The 14,423-nt window shown below is 43.1% G+C and overlaps 1 protein-coding gene across 14 annotated transcripts in view; it reads left to right on the top strand.

Annotated features, from left to right (window-relative positions):
- Positions 1-14,423, top strand: part of AGRN (agrin) — a 380,231-nt gene that overhangs the window by 140,367 nt on the left and 225,441 nt on the right. For 2 of the 14 annotated variants that reach the window (XM_075839722.1, XM_075839723.1), the window contains exon 1: positions 7,014-8,870. The exons of 11 other annotated variants lie outside the window; for them this stretch is intronic. In XM_075839722.1, the coding sequence (XP_075695837.1) occupies positions 8,711-8,870 (160 nt within the window). In that variant the 5' untranslated portion in view covers positions 7,014-8,710. Of the gene's footprint in view, positions 1-7,013; positions 8,871-14,423 lie in introns of those variants that run through there. One more of the 14 variants, XM_075839725.1, reaches the window with a different exon arrangement.

Genomic DNA, 14,423 nt, shown 5'->3' on the forward strand with positions numbered 1-14,423 from the left:
CAGCAACAGGGTCCAGAAAATTTAAGTTACTCTGAATCAATGAACGGTAGTTTCCAAGACTGATTTTTCGATTTAGGGTCACATTGAATTCCTTTTCAAATGTAGGCAGGTGATGCTGGGGCATACCCAGAAATGTTACTGGGTTGGGGGGTGCCTGAGCTGCCTGCTGACTCCCCTCCTCCAGTGTTTGGTAGTTTTCTAGTCCCTGTCTGCCAGCGCCAGTAGTCACGGTCCATCCTCCTCTACTTCTAATGAGAGTCTGGGCTGAGAAGGAGAGACTGGGTGCACAGTGCTATACTCACTCTTGTCAGGCTCTTTCCCTCTCTGTACTGCAGTCTGCGCTGGTGTGCGCTTCTTCTCTTCAGGTTCTGCTGACTGGCTGCCCCCTTGCGGTTACGTGCTTCTCAGAGGAATACAATTTATTAGGGTGGGAAAATACCTAATGGTACCACTCACAATATCCGCCACATAAGTAGTAAATGTAAGCTGGGGCAGCGGAGGCACCAATACCCAGATCAGACCCCAAAATAAATTCGGAACTCAGATCAAACCCCTAAATTAACACAGACCCCAGAATAAAGCCCATAATTAATTCAGATCCCAGATCAGACCTCAAAAGAATTCATTCTTCAGACCAAAAATTCATAAAATAATTTAGACCCCAGACCAGATCTTAAAATTAATTCAAACCTTAAACCAGACACCTAAATAAATCAGATCCCAGAACAGACCCCCTTAATAAATCAGATCTCAGACCAGACCCCCTAAACAAAACAAACTTCAGATTAAGTCAGACGCCCTACCCCAGACTTACTGTTCCTCACTCCAGGATCCTTTCTTCTCCAGGCACCACTGCCAGAGCAGTAAATCCTTACATTAAACAGCGCACACCAATGCACGCTATGTCCTGGCGCTGTTTGGAGTTGGGACCCAGTGCAGTGGTGGTGTCTGGAGGAGAAAGGACACGGGAGTAGTAAGGACTGGCAACGGAGATCTATATGGGATTTGATTATATAAAAAAAAAACTATCACAGGCGTCTGGGGGACATCCAGCCCCGTCAGACCCCCTATGTGTGCGCCACTGTTCACAATAATTGACAGAACACAGGGTGCTATCCTGGACCTTTCTCATCAGTGGGGGCTGTATGGGCATGTGCCCAGGGTGCTGGGTGGAAAGAGGGATGTCATCCAGCCACTCCACCTACTGCAAGTAAAGTTTTAGGCTGGGGGGAAAACTAAATCTTTGCCCCAAAAGTCTAGCTGCGCTTTGCTTGTGCCCTTACATATGCCAATTAGCCCACATTGCCCGGAAAGCAAGTTGCAGCTGCTCCATAAACTTCAGCCGGCTGCGGAATGGTAAATGTAGTTCAGCATATTTGGAGAAGCGAAGGTCCCCATAACTGTCGCAGAAGCAGTACGGTATTTCCAAATCCAGATGTTAAATTGCCTTTTATTTCTCCGCTACAATGCTGCAAAACACAACAGGGCCACTAAGGGGCACTCACATTATTATAATATTCACTCCGGAAATAAAGTAATTTCTGTCAGTGACTGCACATTTGTTGTAGCTTAAGGAGATTTCCAAGATTTTTCTTACTCTTGTGTTGCTTTTATTTCCATGTCTCTTTCAAACACATTTGCTTCCTTCACCGCCGTCTCATGAACACCACAAGACACAAAGTGTGTGTGTGTGTGTGTGTGTGTGTATATATGTATGTGTATATGTGTATGTGTATGTGTATATATGTATGTGTATGTGTGTGTATATATGTGTGTGTGTGTATATGTATATGTATGTGTATATATATATATTTATATATACATATATATATATATATATATATAGCTCCTTGTCATATTTCCTTCCAGATTGCTACTCCATTCAACTTTGCTTTGTCTTGCTGTAATAATGGACGATTAATACTTACAATTACTGCAATAAACATGAGGTCACAGCAAGAGCGGTCATTAACATTGAACAATAACTATAATAACATTGACATTAGTCGACACTGTAATCTGCATAAATGGAAGTCACGGCTTTTATACCAATAAACGATGATTTTGCTGCCTGTCTTGTGTATTTCAAAGTGTGGGTTCAGCAAATTCATGTTATTTTTTTGTATAATTAAAAAGTATAAGATTTTCCGTATTAATTCCTCAAGATTTTTTTAAGCTCTCTGCTTGTTGTTATTCAGTAGGAACATTCATGGTTTACTTCCAGTGGATAAAATTCTGTCCATGGTCATGTGATGAACACACAGGTGCACGGCTCGTTACAGTTACAGTATGTGTATCAGAGCTGTGTCTTCTAATAATCCCAGCACCTGTGTGTCCATCACATGACCATGGACGGAACTTTATCCACTGGAAATAAACCATGAATGTTCCTACTGAGTAACAACAAGCAGAGATCTTGAAAACTGTGAGTATTAAATAGTACACAAGTATATGTTGGATAAAATTCTCATACTGTAGACAAGGATGGCGGATTTGTGATGTCACTTCCACAATGCGCACATTTTACTAGGATGTGATCTCAATAACCTTGCCCATCATGTATAAATAACTATAAGGTTCCTTTTACATGGCCCGATATGGTTCCGTCAAAACGATCGCCGTTCGACAAGACAGTGTGTTGATCATGCGCTCGTTTGCTTCTTTCACAAGGAGTGATGATCGGTTATGTATGGGGTTGAGCGATTGTTATAATGATCGTTCATTCCCATACGTTTCCATGACGACGGCAGCACATATCCCTGTTTTACAGAGGAAGATGTGCTGCCGACTAGCGACCGTTTTATTGACCGCCTAAACAAGCTGCTCAAGAACGAGTTTCTAGTTCATGGGCTTATCGCTGCCCTATTTACACAAGGCAATGATCGGGTTTGAGCGTTTGTATGAACACTTTTTTTACCCGAATATTGGCCCGTGTAAAAGGACCTTTAGTGTCTACATTGAGCCTGCAGTGATCAGGATGCCATTGCCCACGTGCTATGCGCCCCGTGGTACGATAAAGAACCTTACTTATCAACACCCGCTTTTCACAGACACCAAAATTTCACTCACACCTCTTTTCCCTTATCTATCCATTCTGGCACAAGTTATTACAGTGTGACAGCTGATCAGCAGCTCCTATGTGACTGGAGTCTGTGAGATTTGTTCCTCACTTGAAAGCTGCTGTTAAAATCGGAATAGTCTTAACCCTTTGTGAAGCGCAGCACAGCAACAGCCATGGATCAGTCCCTGCGTTGTGAGGTTTTGAACCCATGTAATGGTGATTGACCTCAACCGGGCAGGGAATCCAGGAGGAATATATGGAGAATGGATATTATCTGTGTCGCTTAGACACTAAACAAAGCAGTGCCGCCTTCAGCGACGTTAATAAGAGTGTCTAGGACAGAGGGGAGGAAGGGATTATCGTAATATTTGTGTGCACTTGAAGACTGATAATTCAATGTATGCACACGTAATATCTGACAAACACGTAGATGTACATATATGGCGGGAAAGTTAACGGTGCATCAGTAAATATACCGCTATCGTAACACAAGCGCAATCACGTACTAAACGTTACATGCATGTTTATATACTGCACAGGAATTCACTAAGGGTGTGTTCACATCAGCGTCAGGTTTCCGTTCGTGGCTTCCGTCAGACCTATCCGTCAGGGGAACCCATGAACGGAAACCATAGCTTTCCATTTGCCTTACCATTGATTTCTTTGGTAATGCTTCCGTTGCAAATGGTTTCCGTTTGTCTCTGTTCCGTAAGGTTTAAATTTTTTGGGCGGAATCCATAGCGCAGTCGACCGTGCTATTGATTCTTCCAAATAAACAGAAACCTTACGGAACGGAGACCAAAGGAAACCATTGCAACGGAAGCATTACCAAAGAAATCAATGGTAAGGCAAACGGAAAGCTAGGATTTCCGTTTGGTTTCCGTTCGTGGGTTCCCCTGATGGAAAGGTCTGACGGAACCCACGAACGGAAACCTGACGCTGATGTGAACAGGCCCTAAGACTGCCATTTCATATACCAGTATTAAACTGCACTGAACCGGAGTAAGATATGCCAAATTTATTAAGAGGCACATGCCTCTTAATAAATGTGGTGCATCTATGGAAGAATGTGTACTTTCAGCAGACTGGGATTTGTGCCATAATTGACACCAATTTGTGCGGGAGACCTGATACCCCGAGCACTTTCATTGCTAATTTTGAAAGTGTCGAGAAACGTGAAAAGTCGCAAAGTGTAGCCCAAATACGACTTGTGCCATGATTTGATAATTTTTTACGCTATTGTAATGCGTAAAGGCTTTGATCAATTCTGCCACAATGTTAAAGTAGTTGATTTGATTCTTTTTGGTCATTTCTGTACTTTCTGGTGGTTATGTGTATTTACATGTCTAATATTCAAGCTGTACTCTACTGTTTCCATCACTCCCATAGACATTGCATGGAGTGGTGAACGCATGCTCGACTGCCACTCCATTCATTGTCCTCCTCCCTGCGGTTAAGCAATGAGGAGGAACGGGGGATTCATGATGGCCCATCTCTTGATCGGTGGGGGTGCTAATGTTTGGGCCCCGAGCGATTAGACAATTCTCACCTATCCTGGTCGATTCTGGGACAACCATTTTAAATGGTTAGTGTCACAACCTCTTCATACTGCTGATCAGTGGGGGTTCCGGAGGTTGAACCTCCACTAATACCACCAGCACTTTTAGGACCCTGTACCTGAAGAAGGAAAATAGCTTCTGTTCCCCGAATGATGCAGCTCTCTACGCATATGTTATCCATGTATATTAATATATGCTTAATGAAAACAAAATATATATTATCCACAAACATTTTCTGGCTCTGCTGTTTTCACCACAACTCCCATTCTCCATTGTAAAAAAGTCATTAGAGCTACCATTCCCCTGAGTCCTTGATTGACAAGTCCTGTCAGTGTAGACATGTATTATTATATACACCGAATATAAGACATGTCCCCTTCTAAGAATGAAATTGGAAGTTTAGCAGCTTTTCAGCGATTTTGGAGATTAAAATGAGATTTCCCGTAGGTACATTGTTACAAACTATCTCCTTACCATAATAGCGGTAATAGAGGGAAGTGCAACATCTGAGTAAACAGCAGTAATTACGTGGGGCTACCCCTCCCCACTTCTAGAATGAACTCCACCGGTGATGAAGACGTGTACTATATACTACCCAGATATACTCGCCCAGCTGATAATGACACGATGGCTGGTACTGAATGTTGCGACGGCCATGTACACAGATAGTGGTAATGAGCTCCATTGTGTTCCTATGTTGTTCCCCCTCCTATTCAATTCACCAATATGTGGAGGATTGCCTTTTTTCTGTATAGAATTCAGACGTACATGTCTAGTATGAATGTATGAAGCAAAGAGAGATAAGGTGACTGCACTTATCTGTGCCATTCAATTGTCCCTACACGGCAGCCTTTATATTACAGGTCCCAGCTGGGTCAGGAGGACCTCTTTTCATGTAGATAATGAACCTGTAGGATCCATTATTAAATGTCACGTTTGCACAAGAAGACAATTTTGGGGGGTTGTTTAGTTTTGTGTCAATATGAGTCAATCTATTAGTTGCGACCAAGGTTCTAGCTGATCAAAAAGATCCATTTATTTTCCTTTCACTAATTCTAAATCATTTTAGCCAAAAACGTCAAAGAAATTAGTAAAGACCGATGTCCGAATTGGCCGATTTCTACTGTCCTTGAGCCCTAGTGTGATCAATACACGTATGTATGTAGGCCACGTACTACAAATGATGCATTGAGAAAGTCTACACCACATGAATGAGATATTTTATGCCGTTAGAGTCAAGTCCTCATGGATAAGATTCATTAAAACTGGTGCAAAACTAAAGTGAAGCAGTTGTGCATAGCAACCAATCAGTCTCCAGCTCTCATTTCTCAGAGTCTTATTTAGAAATTAAAGAAGCCATCTGATTGGTTGCTGTAGGAAACTCCTCCATTTTTGTGGTACTTTCATGATGAGAGTAATAAATACATGTTCTATCAAATGCTAACTTGAGGGGCAACAAAAATTTGCCCCCTGGTTATGCTCTGGCTTACGTGTTTTTATTCAGTTCTTACGTCAGGAAACTGGAATCTACTGTTTATGGCAATTCGAAAAATTATGTTTTTACACTAAGGCAAATGTCATGATTCTATCCAATAACATTAAGTCTACAACCTTACAAACATGACAAAGTAATTATAAAGAATATGTACAGTCAAATGTAAATCAAGGGGAGACCTTTGCAGAGTGTTTCCCTTCTAGCATTAATATACATTGATATTTGGGTACAATGGTGGGGGGGGCACAGCCATATCCAATCAATGTGCTATATAGTGTTCCACGAATGCTAAGCCTTCTAGGTTGTTTGTATAAGTTGGGTGTCTAAGAAAAATAGGTATCCCAGAAATGATAAATCTTAAGAAAATTGTGACATTTTGAAAACTATTTTCAACTGATTCGTTGTTGGAATGTGAGACTGGCGACCAAAGTTAACAATCTCTAAAAAAATGTAGCGATAATTGTTAAATCTCTATTAAGAAATTGAGTTTGTGACTCAAAAAAGGTTAAATGGTAAATGGAGCGCGGAGCAGCTGGAGAAAAGAAATGAAAGGGTTAGCTCAAGAATATAATGTCTTTATTTATAAAGTTATACAAATGCTCCTTATCTGGATGATCGGTGATGAGCTTATTGCACAGATCACACAGTATATAGTGCAGAGTTTTAGATTTGGTGATTCTGTTTCTGATGTTGATGGAGTTTGTGTAGTTTGCACATTTCAGTCCTTGGAGCTCGCTGCATATGCAGGGTATAGTATACACTGTGTGATAGATCGGTGGCTGAAGCACGTTGTGTGAGGGAGAGCATTGGTGAAGTAATGCCCCCCGCCCTCTGTCACAGAGCAGCTCGGCCCCCTCCCCTTGCTTCTGTATGCACATCCAGGGACCCTGAGGAGGCTGTGAAGAGAATTCCCTAAAGCCTTTACTCTTTGTCTAGTACTGTAGAGTATCCGGCTCTATCTTTGCTTCGGTCTTCCACAATTTTTCAGCTTTGTAGAGAGAGCGAGTCTTCTGAAGAACACAGGGTAAAGTCCAACACCAACAGGAGTCCCCAGCCCCCTAACAATCCTACTGTTGGTGTGAGTAGTGGATCTGTCAGGAATCTGTCCGCCTTCCAATCTGAGCAATTTGCTACCAGCATGAGAATCTGAGCATCCTGCCACAGTCGTCTAAGATACGGAAAGACAGAATCAATTTTCAAAGTCCTAGAGAACCGTTACATCCGGCAAGTTCTATCTTGGAAAAGGAACAAGTCATTTCAGAGAAGGGTCATATGTATGGAATCAATGTACAGAGGAGTCTACATGCAAAGTACTGAAGAGAAACACTGCAGGTGAGACCATATTTACCTATACAAAAACTTGCCTGTATTTGCCCGGCACGGTGCGGTCGTAAGCTCGCATTTAGCTACAAGCGTTGGTCCGCTAGCATACATTTTTCTGATGAGACCCTAGTTATCTGCTAGCCCTCCCCCACAAGACATTGCCCCTCGTCTCTTTCTCTCTTAATTTTCTGCGCCTGCCCGGCTGATGAATAGCTGAGCGTTCCTTTGCAAGGACCGACATTTGATGAGCCACGGGATCCTGAACTCTTTTTCTATTGTTTTTTTTCTTCCCCTGATGGTAGATATTGAGAGGTGGTTGTTAAGCTGCTTGAGAAGACCACTGAAGAACGCAGTGACGAAACTGTGTGCTGGTGTTACAAGAAGTGGGGGTGACACTAACGGAGGGGTGGGCTGCTCTGCCTGCGTTGAGAGAGGAGGCGAATGGGGAGTGAAAATAAAGTAGCAGTGTATTTCATCGGAAGAAGGATGGCACTTGTGTATTGCTGATAAAATGGACTGCCTGGGAGTCAGTTAGAAAGAAGAAGCAAGAAGTATTGACAAGGAACTTTCACGCTATAAAAAGAAAGGGACTTTTAAGTTCTTAATAAGGTCTTGCTTTTTGGAGAACACGAAGTTTAAGTCTTAATTCCTCTTTGCTGTGATGTTTCAGCAGTAGGTGGGAATCTTACTATCTCATCTGGGATTGGAGGTACCACAGCAATTTCTTACACCTTTTGCTTCTATTACATCTTTGAATGGATTTTTGTTCTGCTTACAGCTGGAGTCGGCATTCCTATATAAAATGCAAGGATTCGTCAAGCGAACTTCAAGAAATATTTTCTGCTCTATAAATGTTCAAGCGGGATCTCTACAAACACAGCGAGGTTATTGTGCAGTTTTGTCTATTACCTGGATGCTTATCTAACCTATAGTCACCATTGGATATACGCCATTTATTTCTGCATTTTTGGAATGGGATTCTTGAATTTCACACAGTCCAAGGTGTTTGAAAACCACATATGTTTGGAACTTGAGGATACCCAAAGGGAAAGCATTGTTCTTCTTGACCACACGTGGCCTTACTCTTGCTGACAACAGCCTGAGTCTACCATGGTGTCCTAACTGGAACATGATTATTTGGGGTTGTTTTTGTAGTTTCGCAGTAGATGCTTTATCTATTTGAAACATCTATGATTGTTGGAATGAGGATGTAAAACTGGATTGGGAGAAAGCTTTGTGGAGACCATAGATAGACCCTGAAGAGACTTTGCCATGACTGGCTGCCACTACCCCGCGCCAGCTGAGCGGGACCGGACCTACCAACATAAAGTCTCCCTGGTGGTCCGCTACTTAATGATCCCATGTAACATTTGCCTCATCCTACTTGCTACTTCAACGCTTGGATTTGCAGTTCTTCTCTTCCTCAATAACTGTAGGTGTGGCCAGCGCCGAAATCCCATCATCCATTATATGAGCTGTCAAGCATTGTGCAATAGAGGTTTATGTGGGAGTGAATGCGACCAATACTCCAGGGTCCGATAAATCATTGCTCATTCATTGCCTGTTTATGGGTTGTGTGAGTGCTTGTATGTCTGTGCAGAGACGGATGAATCCTACTCATTAAGCCCATCGTGGGTTTTCTTTCCCCCTGAGTGACAGGATTTGAGCTTTGCATGGGAGGTGCTTATACCCTCGGTTTACTGACCTAGTTTCTTTCGCCCGGTGTACCACGAGATCTTGAGGGCATTCCATTAATTGAATACTCCTTAGCTTGCTCTCTGCTGATGTAGACTTTTAGGAATCACATTTTTGTTTGATTGAATCTTCGCAATGGCTCGCTATTTTACTAATACTGTATTGCTATGTAAGCCAGAGATAGTCAATCCAAGTAGTATATGTGTATAAACGGCTTCTGTCACCTGAATGTAGGGGGAACGTTTATTAATGTCACATAATGTCTTCACAGACTCTATAAAAGATTCTCCGGACTCCTTTATTTGCAAATCTAAGGTCTTGTGTACATTAGATAGGTTGATAACCTCATCGCCTTTATTATATTTTAGATGTAAATTACTGTTTTATATCGACTTTGATGGTTCAAACTAAAAGAAAAAGGGCTTAAGATGAATAGGATCATTTATAGTAGTACAGTGCACACTATGCACAGATAAAGTGCTATAGAACGGATAGCTGACTGATATCTCATAGTATTCCAGCGTTTAACATACATGAAAAGACTTACGTAGCTGTTTTATCCCCATCTAACACAATACTGTGGGTCCCTGACTCAATATTTTGAACAATACATTAGGATCTCCTTACTTCTAGGCATATAGGACCTCTACTGGGCAGTTTCTGTTTTTGTTTTTTTTATTGGAGCCAAGGGATGTGACATCCAGATAGAAACGCCATTCGTTACATAACATAGGCATTTATTCCTTACATTGTGCTAATCACATGAGATTTCCCTCTTTCATTGGCTCTCGGTCATTATTGTAAGCTGTGCAGTATCTGAAGTGGCAGTGTATTTCTGATTTACCTCAAGTAAATCTTAAAGCGCTTTTCCAGCCTCTACAAATTGATGGCCTATCCTCAGGATAGGCCATCAATAGCTGATGGGTCGGGGTCTGACTTTCCGGACCCCACTGATCATCTGTTTTGAAGGGGCCACAGCGCTCGTACGAATGATGCTTCCCCTTCTTTTCTTCTTGCTCACTGTGAGTCGTCGACATGCATATGGTGGCGATTCACAGGTATTGCAGCCTTTTCTCCCAGAAGAAATGACGGGGAAGCAGCGTGCGTATCTGCAGCCCATTCAAAACAGCTGATCGGCGGGGGTCCTGAAAGTCGGACCTCGACCCATCAGCTATTGATGGCTAATCCTGAGGAGATGCAGCACTTCAATGTCATCAGTTCTGTGTCACATACAACGTCCTGACGCTGCCCGGCGTCATTATGTTGTGCAGCGCCGGAGTGATGAGGAAGCCTGTGGGGAGAAGATATTGATATTTTTTTAATTGTTAGTTAGACTACCCTCTCCCCTTTGGATAGTCAATTGGAGGGGGCAAGTGTGGGGCCCAGTGCAGGCCTCTACCTTGCTACGGCCCATAAAGAGAAATCTAGGAGCTAGCGTAGATTTCCACTATAATTTGCGCCAGTTTTCTAGTGTAAATTATAAAAAAATGTCGGGTCACAATGACCACCCCCCTTTCCATTAAAGCCACACCCCTTTTAACAAAACTGGCAAGTGTGGCACAAAAAATTTCAAAACGTTTGAGCCCTTTTGCAACTTTTATACGACAAGGCTGCTGTAGAAAGGCTGATTAATTATGCCCTATATCTACTATTGAGTGTTGTAAAAAAAACTTAAAGGGTAATCCCACCTAGAATATAGAATTTCTCTCTGCTTTATCTGTTTATTAATTAAAAAATTTGGATCAGGTATTGATGAGATCCACACATAGGTTGTGGATTGTGCGCTATTCATTCCGTCCGAAGCAGCGGAACCCTGTCACAACGGTGACAGAAGGAAACCATTAGCTAGGTTTCCGGCACCATTGAGTTCAATGGTGAGGGAAACGGAAGCTGAGGATTCCGTTTGCCTTTCCGTTGAGGGGTTAACCCGATGGAACCTCCAACGAAACTCCTCAACGGAAGGGCAACGGTGATGTGAACAGGCCCTAAATTAGTTAGAAGTTGAGGTTTCCTGCTGGGATCCCCAGTGGGTAGACTCGGTAGTAAGTACTCAGTCTTCCTGCAGCACCACTGCAGGAGAAATAGAGCATTACACAGTGTTCATTGAATTCATGCAATGTGTTCTCCAGAGTGAGAGATGTTTCTTATTGCTGCTCTGTGTCGGAGACCCCCCTCTATTAACTTAGAACTTAGAATTCCCAACCGGGTATCTAGAAATAGTTTTTCTAAACCAGACAACTCTTTTATGTAATACAGTACATGTAACTTTCCAGTGGATGTTGATAATTTCATTAGTTGATTAACACTTCAGTAATCCACTCTTTGTAATCCATCGCTTATCTGTTTAATGGTATGAATAATATACTGTATATGGTTATCTAGTTTACGTAATAGGCAAGCATTTACACACATTATGATGGTATATAATGGAAAGTAGGTTCATGCCTGAGCTACTATTGGTACATAATCTAATGGTAAATGCCGCTTAAGCAAACAAGCACTTAGCACCTTCTATATTGTGCATCATAATTATGGAAAGTGCCAATCTATGCTACTAAATTATTACTTTTAGAGATGAAGGATATAATATTCCTGTTAGTTTTTCACTGCCTACATAGAATGAAAATAATTATTTAGAAAAGTCTTCCCAAATATTCAGGGAGCTCTTCTAGTAAGGCAGTTGCTGTAAGGCTGTGGCTACATGGGCGAGGGCGTAATTATCATTGAGGCATCTCATGCAATTTATATGGGGCCCATTGAGAGAGAGGATCCCAACTCCGTTTAGACGCATCCTAATTCCCATTAGATTGTGAGAACCTTTAGGAAGGCTATCCTTCTCCTCGAGCACTGTAATGTGGGAAAATTATATGGAAAATGGTGCCATATCATGTCATAGGGAATTGCAGCATTAACACAGTGTCTAGGGGCATAACTAGGAAAGACTAGGCCCCATAGCAAACTTTTGACTGGGCCCCCCTGGGGGACACACACAGCCCCCCATGTAGATTGTGCGACACAGCCCCCCATGTAGATTGTGCGACACAGCCCCCCCTGTAGATTGTGCGACACAGCCCCCCCTGTAGATTATGTGACACAGCCCCCCTGTAGATTGTGCGACACAGCCCCCCTGTAGATTGTGCGACACAGCCCCCCTGTAGATTGTGCGACACAGCCCCCCCTGTAGATTGTGCGACACAGCCCCCCTGTCGATTGTGTGACACAGCCCCCCCTGTCGATTGTGCGACAGCCCCCCTGTCGATTGTGCGACACAGCCCCCCTGTCGATTGTGCGACACAGCCCCCCTGTCGATTGTGCGACACAGCCCCACCCAGTAGATGGTGCCATTCAGCCCCCACCCTGTAGATTATGCCATTCAGCCCCCCCCCCTGTAGATGGTGCTATACAGTGCCCCTCACCTCCCCCATGTAGACAGTGCCTTCCACCTCCCCTTGTAGACAGTGCTCTGCCACGTGTTCAATAGTATCTGCTTCCTAAGGACGCAGATACTATTGAATGTGGCGTTGCTACTGCTGTAGCACGCATAGCGGCTGCTAGCTGCGCTACTGGGCATGGGTCCCGTTTCTGCGGGTGGCACGCTACAACGATAGTTACGCCACTGACCGCGTCCCATCATTCCAACAACATTGTATAATGTATATTCAACAAGGGGGTCAACAAATGCAGTAGTAAATGTCAGATAAAAGGTGGGTCTTGGTCCTGACTGAGGCCTGCACTCAGAGGCTTAGCAAGGGGTTTAGCACAGGGGGCGAAACACATCTGAGTGGGCCCCAACCCAGTGGGCCCCCAACGCATGTTTATAACTGCAGAGGCGCATCTGGCAGGGTCAGGCTTACATAAATAGTGTAGTTTGCTTTGCTACTCTGATTCTGTAAACTTCCATAGAAATGAATGTGTGTTATGGAAATAGTGTGGCATAGTGAGCTACATGGTTTCCATAACTGCTACGCGGTGTATGGAACTTCAATTCACAGTATAATGCACCCATAGCTGCCCCCAAACAGTGTAATGCCTCCATAGCTGCCCACACACATTATAATACCCTTATAGCTGTCCCCAGGCAGTATAATGCCCCCACAGCTGCCCACCCACAGTATAATGCCCCCATAGTTGCCCCCACACAGTATATTACTCCAATGGCTGTCCCCACACCGTATAATGTCCTCATAGCTGCCCCTAAATTGTATAATGTCCCCATCTACGACCAGTATAATGCCCCCATAGCTGCTCCTACACAGTATAGTGCCCCTATAGATGCCCCCAAACAGTATAAAGCCGCTATAGCTGCCCCCACATCCAGTATAATGCCCCACAGCTGCCCTGCTCCACTATTGGATTCAACTGTATCTGCATCCTGAGAATAGAGTTGAAATTGGTACATGCCACAGCTGGAGGACCAGCCCGACCCTGGGCCCCACCATCTCAGTGGGCCTTGGCCTACCACCCCCCCCCCCCCTGTACCCCCGCTAGCTATGCCTTTGCCTGCATTGTTTGGAATAAGGTGGGTTGGCAGGACAGGGCTCAAACATATCCACCCTTGATTTGGAAATAGCTTTTAAGGTATATTTTTAAGGTATATCCACAATGTGTATATATACCGTAAAATTTTCAACTGAACTCTAGTTGGATCTGTCTCCATTTTCAGTTGCGCTCAGGAAGACAAAGTAAAATAGTTCATGGTTATTGCAGCGCTATGTTCTCCGCTCCGAAGTTACCACACTTATGTCTACTATGACCGGGAGAATAGCAAACCCATTAATGTTTTATTTGTGACCTATCGTCTTGTTTGCTGTATAATCTACAGTTACAAGCATATCCCTCTACAACAAGGGACTTCAGAGAGCTGCATTAGGCTGACATGTCACAAGACAAAATAGTATTAACTACTGTAGAACAGTCTCCCGTCATACTGCTGGGAAGTAAGTGCATTAATAATGCAACCGTCATTACGTCTCATTTCTGTGTATGAAATTCTGAACCAAATCTAAGCATCACATAATGGAAATTGTAGCCCCATTTTCTATAGACCCACAACAGATACATTGTGTTCCTTCGAGAATTGGTTGTGAAATTAAGGTTTTATTTCTGAACTAGACTATGTAAAAGTGAATGCATGTTTGCAGCTTGGGAAAGGAACACAATTAAAAATGATATCACCATTATCTTCACTCCTGGCTGGCAAAATAACTTCTTAAATAGCTGATTAATATCTGCCAGAAAAATGTATTTTCCTCCTGCCTTCAATAATCACTTGATCATAATATAAGAGTGA

This window comes from Rhinoderma darwinii, chromosome 10, assembly GCF_050947455.1.
Source record: "Rhinoderma darwinii isolate aRhiDar2 chromosome 10, aRhiDar2.hap1, whole genome shotgun sequence".
Classification (NCBI taxonomy): Eukaryota; Metazoa; Chordata; class Amphibia; order Anura; family Rhinodermatidae; genus Rhinoderma; species Rhinoderma darwinii.